General features: G+C 42.9%; 1 protein-coding gene across 2 annotated transcripts; it reads right to left on the bottom strand.

Annotated features, from left to right (window-relative positions):
* Positions 1 to 577: 577 nt before the first annotated feature.
* On the bottom strand, positions 578 to 9,134 carry CB4H12orf73 (chromosome B4 C12orf73 homolog). 2 transcript variants are annotated; one of them, XM_045062251.1, is made up of 4 exons: positions 8,475 to 9,134; positions 8,031 to 8,148; positions 1,609 to 1,745; positions 578 to 928 (listed from the first exon to the last, which is right to left on the bottom strand). In XM_045062251.1, the coding sequence occupies exons 2-3, from the start codon at positions 8,136 to 8,138 to the stop codon at positions 1,650 to 1,652; spliced, it is 204 nt and encodes a 67-aa protein (XP_044918186.1). In that variant the 5' UTR covers positions 8,139 to 8,148; positions 8,475 to 9,134; the 3' UTR covers positions 578 to 928; positions 1,609 to 1,649. The 2 variants fall into 2 exon arrangements, with proteins under 2 accessions (XP_044918186.1, XP_044918185.1); XM_045062250.1 differs by having other exon boundaries at positions 1,605 to 1,745; positions 8,475 to 8,672.
* Positions 9,135 to 9,963: the final 829 nt, after the last annotated feature.

The following is a 9,963-nucleotide window of genomic DNA, read 5'->3' on the forward strand; positions in this document are numbered from 1 at the left end:
AATAAACAAACATAAAAAAAAATTCTGAAAAACTTTCTTGGAAAAATAGCCCTAAATAGCCAACTGCTCTATCAATTACTTTTGTCCTTTATAAACTCAGAGGAAGACTTGAAATATGTATATTACTTTCCTAGGGCTGCCATAACAAAGTACCACCAACTGGGTGGCTTAAACCAACGGAAATGGATTCCCTCACAGGAAATGGATTCCCTCACAGTTCCGGAGGCCAGAGATCTTAAACTCCAGGTGTCAGCCAGGCCACGCGCTGAGACTCTGGCTAGAATCCCTCCTTGCTTCTTCCTGGCTTCTGGTGGTGGTCTGCCATCCTTGGTGCTCCTGGGATCGTAGTTGCATCCCTCCGGTCTCTGTTGTCACCTGGCATTCTCCTAGTGTGTCTGTGTCTCTTCTTGTAAAGACCCCAGTCATGTTGGATTAGGACCCACCCTGATGACCCCATCTTAACTTGGTTATATTTGCAAAGACCTTATTTCCAAATAAGGTCACCTTCACAGGTACTGGGGGTTAAGACTTCAACATCTTTTGAAAGAGGACACAATTCACCCAATTACAAAGCTCATTTAAGCTTTTCAGTTATTTTAAAATTTATTTTGTAAGAATAATTACATAGTAACATGGTTTCTCAAATTTGGGGGTAAAGAACTTGCGACAGTCCAAGTGACATCTTTCATAATTTTGTCAAGTACACAATTAAAGAACTTCAAACTTCGGAGCGCCTGGGTGGCTGAGTCACTTAAGCATCTGACTTTTGATTTATGCTCAGGTCATGAGCTCTTAGTTTGTGGAATCGAGTCCTGCATTGGGGTCTGTGCTGACAGCACGGAGCCTTGGGATTCTCTCTCTCCTTCTGCCCCTCGAGGACCCCGATTGCACGATTGCACATGCACACGTTCTCTCTCTGAAAAATAAACTTAAAAAAAAAAAAAAAGAACTTCAAACTTTAAATATTTCAACTTAATTCAGTTTAGTAGCACTTTCCAGTTTTGGAGAAATATTAACTTCATACCATAAGCTTTCAGTGTCAATGGCACTTTTATTATAGTTAATTCAGAATTCCCATTATGCCATGATAGTCAAGCTTATTCAGAGAAATAACCCAGAATTATAAGGGCAGGGAACACTGCAGACATTCTTTCTCACATAATATTCAAGACTAAGTATTCAACCACATGCAAAGAAGCTGATGATACATATTTTGGCAGTTTTCAAGAAATAGTGGTCAATCTATAATAAAATCTCCACGCATCAGCTAACACCTGAGCACCTCCTCTTGCAGTTAGCACTGCATTAGGTGTTTAAAGACAAGCAGTTGACTCAACAGACTTTAAAAAGATGTGTTTAGGGGCGCCTGGGTGGCTCAGTCGGTTAAGCGGCCGACTTCGGCTCCGGTCATGATCTCACGGTCTGTGAGTTCGAGCCCCGCGTCAGGCTCTGTGCTGACAGCTCAGAGCCTGGAGCCTGTTTCAGATTCTGTGTCTCCCTCTCTCTGACCCTCCCCCGTTCATGCTCTGTCTCTCTCTGTCTCAAAAATAAACATTAAAAAAAAAAATTTTTTTTAATAAAAAAAAAAAAGATGTGTTTAATACTTAAAATATTCACGGAGTTCTTGACAGAGTTGTATTTTGAAGTTTCTATTGCTGGGAAACTTGAGGTTCATGTTGTCTCTTTTTCAGTCCCAAGAGCTCCGTTTTGAGTTCTCCAGGCTTTGGTGGAATTTCAGGTATTGTCTATCAAACAAAACAAAAAAACACAGATGCCGGTGCTTTCTTAGACTGTAATTAACTGTGACCTGAAAGGCATCAAAGAACACAAAAAGTAGAACAAAAAGTCCCTGTGCACTCAATCGTAAATCCTAATTATAAGAACCTGTGTCTTCAGTATTACAGGACTCACAGAGGGAGAGTTTCCATCAACATTAAATGACAGATCACAATTTTAATAAAGCTTTCCACATTTTGAAACCCATTCCCGCACCACTTACTCACTCTCCACCATGTGCCTGGCACAGAAAACAGGTATTAGAAATCAACTGATTTATTCAAAAACAGTAAGTGCCTATTATGTGCAAATTATAAAGAGAAAAAAAAAAAGAACTGACTTCAAGAAAAGTGGTCAGGAAAAGCTTGACGTGACAGCTTTAGTGACACAGTGAGATATAATTCATATACCATACCATTCACCTGTTTAAAGTATACGATTCCAATTCAGTAGCTTTTGGTATATTCACAAAGGTGTGCATCCCTCACTACAGTAAATTCTAGAACTTTTCATCACTCCAAAAAGAAACCCTGTGCCCATCAGCTGTCACTACTATTTCCACACAATTCTGCCCCACACTAAGCCACTGCCCTGGGCAACCATTAATCTTTTTGTCTCCACAGATTTGCCTATTCTGGACATTTCACATAAATGGAATCATATAACATGTGGTCTTTTGTGAGTAGTTTCTTTCACTTGGCATGTTTTCAAGGTCTGATCCATGCTGTCAAATATATCTGTACTTCATTTCCTTTGAGGACAGAATAATATTGCATTAAAAGGATAGACCACGTTTTACTTATCCATTCACCAGATGATGGACATTTGGATTGTTCCCACTTTTTTACTCTTATGAATACTTCTGTGAACATCTGTCTGTGTGTACAAGTTTTTGTGTGAATGTATGTTTTCATTTCTCTTGGGTATAAACCTAGATGTGGAATTGCTAAGTCCTATGACTCTGTTGAACTGGGTCAGGAACTGCCAGACTGTTTTCCAAAGCAGCTGCACCATTTTACATTCCTATCAGCACCGTAAGGGGGTTCCCTTTACTCTACATGCTCACCAACACTTCTCATGAGCAGTCTGGTTTTGTTTTTTTTTTTATTAAAAAAATTTTTTTTAACGTTTATTCATTTTAGAGACAGAGACAGAGCATGAATGGGGGAAGGTCAGAGAGAGAGTGAGACACAATCTGAAACAGGCTCCAGGCCCTGAGCTGTCAGCACAGAGCCCAATGTGGGGCTTGAACTCACAGACCGCGAGATCATGACCCAAGCCGAAGCCGGTCACCCAACCGACTGAGCCACCCAGGTGCCCCCAGTCTGGTTTTTTTAATCATAGCCATGATAGTGGTTATGAAGTGGTATCTTACTATGGTTGTCATCTGCATTTCCCTGATGGCTAAAGATGCCGAGCATCTTTCCATGGGCTTATTTTGTCTGAAAAGGTGACTTCCGAACAAAGACATGAAGGAGGGTGAGGAAAGCGGCCATGCAGATATCTAGGAGTGTTTCGGGCAGAAGGAACCACAAATGCAGAGGATCTATGGCAGGAACGTACCTTTACGCACAAGGAAAATCAAGGTGGTCAGCACAACTGGCATAAAGTATTCGACTAGAAGTTAGGAAGAGACGAGGACAGAGGGGAAAAGTGGCTGCAGAGATGCAAAACCAGTGGAGAGTTCTGAGCAGAGGAGTGACAGGACCTGACTCAAGCCAAGCATAAAAAGAGGACAATGGCTTTTACTGAGGAAAGACTGGAGGGGAGCAGGGGTGGAAGGCAGAAGCCAGACCAGGGAGCTAACACAGTCCCTGAGGTGGGAGGTGACTGACAGTGGCTCGAACTAAGTGGCAGCAAAGGAGGTGGTGAAAAGCAGTGAGATTCTGGATATATTCTTCAGGTAAAGCCAATGGGATTTGCTGTCATGCACAGTATGAGACAGGCGTTAAAGAGGACTGCTAGGTTTGGGCCTGAATGAGAACAATGGAGTCACCATCCACTGTGATAGGCAAGACTTCAAGGGCAGGTCTGTTGGAGGAAGGTCAGGAGCTCAGTTCTGAACACGCTCACTGCACATCCAAGTGGAAGTGTCCAGAATGATTCAGAGGCATGTCTCTTTCTATCAGCTATCAGCTTCCACTGTAAGGTCCTGAGGAAAGGGACCACATCGTAATCTCCTCATTTCTTACAACCCTATGAGGTTATAAAAAGCAGGCAAAAACTGTGCTCCATGAAAAAATCATTGCTCAGGACCCTTATAAGCTCATAAGATTATAGAGAAATAAAATCTTTACTCTAATTATTTTATACAAAACTGCGAGATTATTCTGGTATAATTTAAATCACATCAAAAATCTCAATAGCTTTTCAATGCCTGAAGTCCAAACACCGTGATCTGGTTCATTTTACTCTTTGTCTCCTAACAACTAATTAATCCTAAAGAAATAGTTTAGGAAAGAATATGGGGTTTGGGGTTTGGGGTCAGGGTCAGATGTAGGGACCTAAGAGACGTGCTTCACAGCAAAATTCTCATTTTGAAGTGAAAATGACTTTCCACAAAAATCAGTGATGAGAACTGGAATAAAAGCTAGAGTAACTTGTCTGACAATTTCCTATCTTAAACTGGTCCTAGGATGTTGACATTCCAATCCCTTTAATACAAGCAAAGAATATAGTTTGTTTCCTGTTCATTAAACTGTGAAAAAGAATTAACTTAGAAGGGCTCTTTTTTCCCCCAGGTCACAAAAGGAAATTATATGGGGGCCCCTGGGTGGCTCAGTCAGCTGAGTGTCCGACTCTTGATTTTGGCTCAGGTCATGATCCCAGGGTTGTGGGATGGAGCCCAGTATCCAGCTCCACACTGATCATGGAGCCTGCCTGGGATTCTTCCTCTTTCTCTCTCTCTCTCCCTCCCTCTCATTCCCACTGCTCCTCTCCCCCGCTCACACGTGCTTTCTCTAAAATAAAAAAACCAAAAAAAAGGACAAAAAGGAAATTATATGAAATCACAAAGCCCTATAAAATATAATAATATACTATACTGTATATCTGAAACTAATATAACACTGCATGTTAACTGGAATTAAAAGAAAAACCTTAAAAAATAATGAAGTACAGTAACAGCAGGTTTCAAATTTCTACAAAGTATATACAACCACCCACTTACACACACAGGCACACATGTGGAGTAATCTGAGTTGCCAATACATTACAAAACTAAAATGACAATTCACCTTTTATTAAAAGAAAGATAGCACTTTTCTTTACAAAATATGTAATATATATAATATAGATTTTTATATATTATATATTTATATATATACATAGTATATAACTTTTAAAAGACTAAAAAGTTTACTGACATCAAAATTTAACAATGTTGGGGCGCCTGGGTGGCTCAGTTGGTTGAGCATCCAACTTCCGCTCAGGTCATGATCTTGCAGTTCATGGGTTCGAGCCCTGCGTCGGGCTCTGTGCTGACAACTCAGAGCCTGGAGCCTGCTTAGGATTCTGTGTCTCCCTCTCTCTGCCCCTTCCCTACTCATGCTCGCTTGCTCTCTCTCTCTCTCTCTCTCAAAAAATGAATAAACGTTAAAAAAAAAATTCTTTTTTAATTAAAAAAAACAATGTCAGCAGAGGTTCTAAATAGCAGTTTGTATGTATATGGTTGTGTCTGGAGACAACCAAAAATGAACACTTTAACATGAGTCCTGAGACTGCATTTTTTTGACCACCCATTGTTTTGATAATAAATAGATTATAAATTAAGGAAAACGGAACCAGTAAAAGTAATGCAAAAGTAAATGAAACTGCAAAGAAAAGCTGAAGCAAAAGCACGCTTTGTATCCCAGGACAGAGTGTCCGCCTTGCATCCTTGCCTCCATTCCTATTCTGAGGAGCTGAGCTGCACAACTCGAAAAAGCATCCTTGATGCTGCTCGCTTAAGACGTACTAAGCACCCGCTCTAGGCAGCCATCAAGGTGTCTTCTGCTCTGGGCTCCACCCAGACCTTCCAGCTGTAAAGACTGAAAGACCCCTACAAAGGCCAGAGGTTGTTACAACAGTGAGTCACTGCCAGAACAGCACCAACAGACGCAGGTGAAGAACACAAATCCTTTAAATGTTAGTAAAGCATCCAGCATCCTACACATAGCTGGCCAGCCCTAGCCGTTGTCAAGTCCCTAGAGAGGTACCCTACTGCTGATGTCATCACCCCATCAGGATGAAGTGGCCTGAGACGCTTCAGTATGGTCCTTCTAGAGATTGTGGTTTCCTGCTGCCTCTTCTCAAGGTCCGAGCAGCAACCTTGCATACTCCCACTTATAATGAGAAGAGTGAATCAAAGGGCAATTTTTTTGGTCAATTCCCCAGGGTCAAATAACAGCAATCCTTCCTCTGTGATGCCTGCCTGATGTCAATTCCTCATGAATTAATGACTCAATTGCATTTCTGTGGAAGGTTCTTACACCTTTTGGTCTCCACTAAGTATCCTTGATGCATCCCCAGAACTCAAAGGAGAAGTCTATGGTGGTAAGAAAGAGCTACGTCAGCATTGTTTGTACAAAAACTAGGTACCACCAAAATGTCACTAGGGGATTGATTAAATAATATATGGAACAACCATATAAGGAAATGCTATTCAATGGTCAGAAAGAAAAAAGGCTACTGATATAAACATGTGTCTATTCATATAGATTTTAACCGAAACAAGCAAGTTACAGAGAATTGTGTATATGAATGCCTATTTACATATAAACTCTGTGTGTGTGCTTATTTCAACAACAGTAAAAGTCTGCAAGTAGACACTAATCAAAAAATGGTAGGGGCGCCTGGGTGGCGCAGTTGGTTAAGCGTCCGACTTCAGCCAGGTCACGATCTCGCGGTCCGTGAGTTCAAGCCCCGCGTCAGGCTCCGGGCTGATGGCTCAGAGCCTGGAGCCTGTTTCCGATTCTGTGTCTCCCTCACTCTCTGCCCCTCCCCCGTTCATGCTCTGTCTCTCTCTGTCCCAAAACTAAATAAAAAACGTTGAAAAAAAAATTAAAAAAAAAAAAATGGTAGACGTGTGGGGAGCAGACTGGGGAAAGGGGGTTTTAGTAAATGGGAAGGAGGGATTTGCACATTCTCATCTACATGCCTGAATTCAAGCTGAATGTTGTACGTGAGTGTTATACTACTTTATTAACAGGATCCAAAAAGAGAAACACTAAACAGAAAGCTTGGGCTTCAAATCCTCAGTAAGCTATGTGATCTTGGGAAATCATGTTCACTCTTCTGAACCTGTTTCCTCCTCTGAAAACAAGAATACCTCCAAAACCGTCGTTGTCAATTCACTAAAACTAGAAACACAAATGGTTGGTTCTCTGTGTTACCTGTCCAGAGTCCGGGCAGAAATGACCGTTCCCTATGCAGTGCTCCAAACCACTCTATTCACACCTGTAGCATAATACCTAGCACACATTTGTCATTCTTTCGCTGTGCTTCCTTGCCTCCACCTCCACCAGACCAGAAGTCTTCAAAAGCACCTGTAATTCCCAGTTCTAACTCAATGAAGGCTTATTAAAATTAATGTTTCTCCCTCTTTCGAATGCCTATATTCCCTCATTCTTCAATCATCAAATATTTATTGAGCATTTACTACATTCTAAGTTCTTTCCTAGGTGACTGAGATACAAGGGTGAACGACGCAGGTCCAGTCCCTTCATGGAGATTACATTCTGGTGGAGGAAACAAAGAACAAGTCAATAGACAAAGGAATAAAATACTTGCAAACTGTGACAAGTCCTTTCTGGAAACAAAGAACAGAGACATAATAGCACAGAAGCAATCCTTTAGGAGCTGTCCAAAGGACCTTCATTGCTGGAGGAGATATTTGAGCAGAGACCTGACGTTTTGAAGTAGGAAACCAACCCCAAGATCTGGGAGGAAAGCATTCTGGGATGAGAAAAAGCATGGCCTTGAGATGGGGACAGGCTTTATGAGTTTGAGAAACCGCAAAGAAGCCAGTGTGGCTGCAACAGTGGGAACAAGAGGTAAATGGCAGATTAAGGCCAGTGGTAGGCAGGTGACAGGCTAAGACCCCTGTAAGGCCTTGTTAAGAACAGGTCATGCATTGCTCTTAATGCAATGGAATGCCATCATAAGGCTTCAGGTCCAAAGCAGAGGTGCTTCTAATTTCGTTTTAAGATGGTCTGCATTGCTGGGAGGAGAATGAGTGGTCCAGGAGCCAGGACCACAGCCCCTCCTGCACTCACCAGGTCCGGCAGGTAGTACCTGTGCACCACTTCGGCCCCGGCGCACATGGCCAGGAGGCTGGCGGCGAACATTTTCAAGTAGGTGGCCCAGGACACGCCCGCGGGCATGGTCGGTGGGCTAGACGGGGAGGAAAGGCGGAAGGTGTTAGAACGCTCCCAGCTCAAGACGAAACAGGCCACCGCGTTCTCTCCCACCCCGCGCCCCGTGTCCCCAGTTACGAAACGAGCGTGCTGAGGGTCCGAACGCCCCCTCCACGCCCGAGAGCAGCCTCCCAGGGGCTCTTAGTGTGGGGGCTGGGCCTTTGGAACTTAAAGGCAGATCTTGCACATCAAGCGGAAGGCCGACACCTGGTGGCTTCCCCGCGACCCTATCAACCCTAACAGAAGGGAAACTGCACACCGCACTCCCTACTGGCCCTAACGGCGCGCCCGGGGAGACCTTACCGCGAAGTGCCCTACTTTCCGCAGACTGTCCCACCACAGCCGGAAATGCGCTGGGGTAGTAGCCGACACCCGGCGGGTGGAACCAAAAGTACAGGGCCTGGGAGCCGCATCGGACCAGAAAGTTGGGGGCGCGGGCACGTGACCAGGCAGAGTTGGGACTTTGGGCCGGAGGCGTTGCCTATTCTTTGTCTTTTTTTTTTTCTTTTCTGTTTTCTCTTCTCTTCTCTTTTTCTTTTCTTTTCTTCCTTTCCCTTCCTTTTTCTTTTCTTTCAACTTAATTCGGGCTCATGACTCTCCCTACAGTAAGATCTGCCGTATAGCCGGCTGTCGAATTTCGGGCTCGGAGCTGGCAGGATTATTGTCCCCGGTTTGTCCTTTCACACGCCCAAGAAAGTTGCTTGCGTTTACCACCTTTTTAGGAGGGGGTGGAGGTTGGCATGCTGACCAGGACGTGCTCAGATGAGGTCACCCTCTAGTGAGTGAAGTTAAAAGCTCTCTCTGTTCTTGTGCCCGGCGTCCTTTGACCTGAAGCAAAGGCACACTCACACTGTTTCCTTAGGCTGCGGTGCTACTGGAAAAAAAGAAAACTGAAGTCGACATTGTTTAATCTGTTCATATTTAGATTGTGCTATGACTATGAATTGATTTTTGTTGAGAAAAAGGTAACGCAAGACTATATTGTGAAGGATTTGGGTTGTATATATAACATGAATCATGATACACTCAGCTTTTAAACACTTATGGAGGTATATTTGACATAAACCACGTATTTTAAATATGCAAATTGTGAGGTCTGGCATTTGTACACCTGTGTGACCATTACCACAATCAAAATAATTAACATATCCATCACACGCAAAGTTTCTCCGTGCCTCTAATTCCTCCCACAGTCTCCTCTGGATCAACCACTGATCTGCTTCCTGTCACAACAGATAAATGCATTTTCTAGAATGCTCTGTAAATGGAATCCTGACATACTGTCTTGGTCTAGCTTATTTCATGCAGCACCGCTATTTTGAGATTCATCCACATTGCTGCATGTATCACTAGTTCACTTCGTTTTACTGCTGAGTATAATTCTACCACAATTGGTTTATCCATTCACCTTTGGTGGACATTTTGGTTGTTTCCAGTTTGGGGCTTATAGGAATAAAGCTTTTATGAACAGTAAAATGTATCAGAAAGACTAATATACAGGCCTGTGAACACATGCTCCATTTCTGTTGAATACTTTCCTAGGAGTAGAATGGCTGCAGCATATAGCAGGTAGGAGTATAGTCAACTTTTTAAGAAATTGTCAAGCTGTTTTCCAAAGTAGGTATCCAGTTTCACACTCTCACCAGCTGTGTTGACAGCTCCAGTTCTTCTCCATCCTCTTCCAACACCTGGTCTGGTTAATCTTTTTAATTTTTAGGGACTCTAATAAGTTGGTAATGGTGTCTCATGACTAATGATGCTAAGAATCCTGTTGTATGCTTATATTTTCTTT

This window comes from Felis catus, chromosome B4 (assembly GCF_018350175.1).
Source record: "Felis catus isolate Fca126 chromosome B4, F.catus_Fca126_mat1.0, whole genome shotgun sequence".
In the NCBI taxonomy this organism is placed as follows: Eukaryota; Metazoa; Chordata; class Mammalia; order Carnivora; family Felidae; genus Felis; species Felis catus.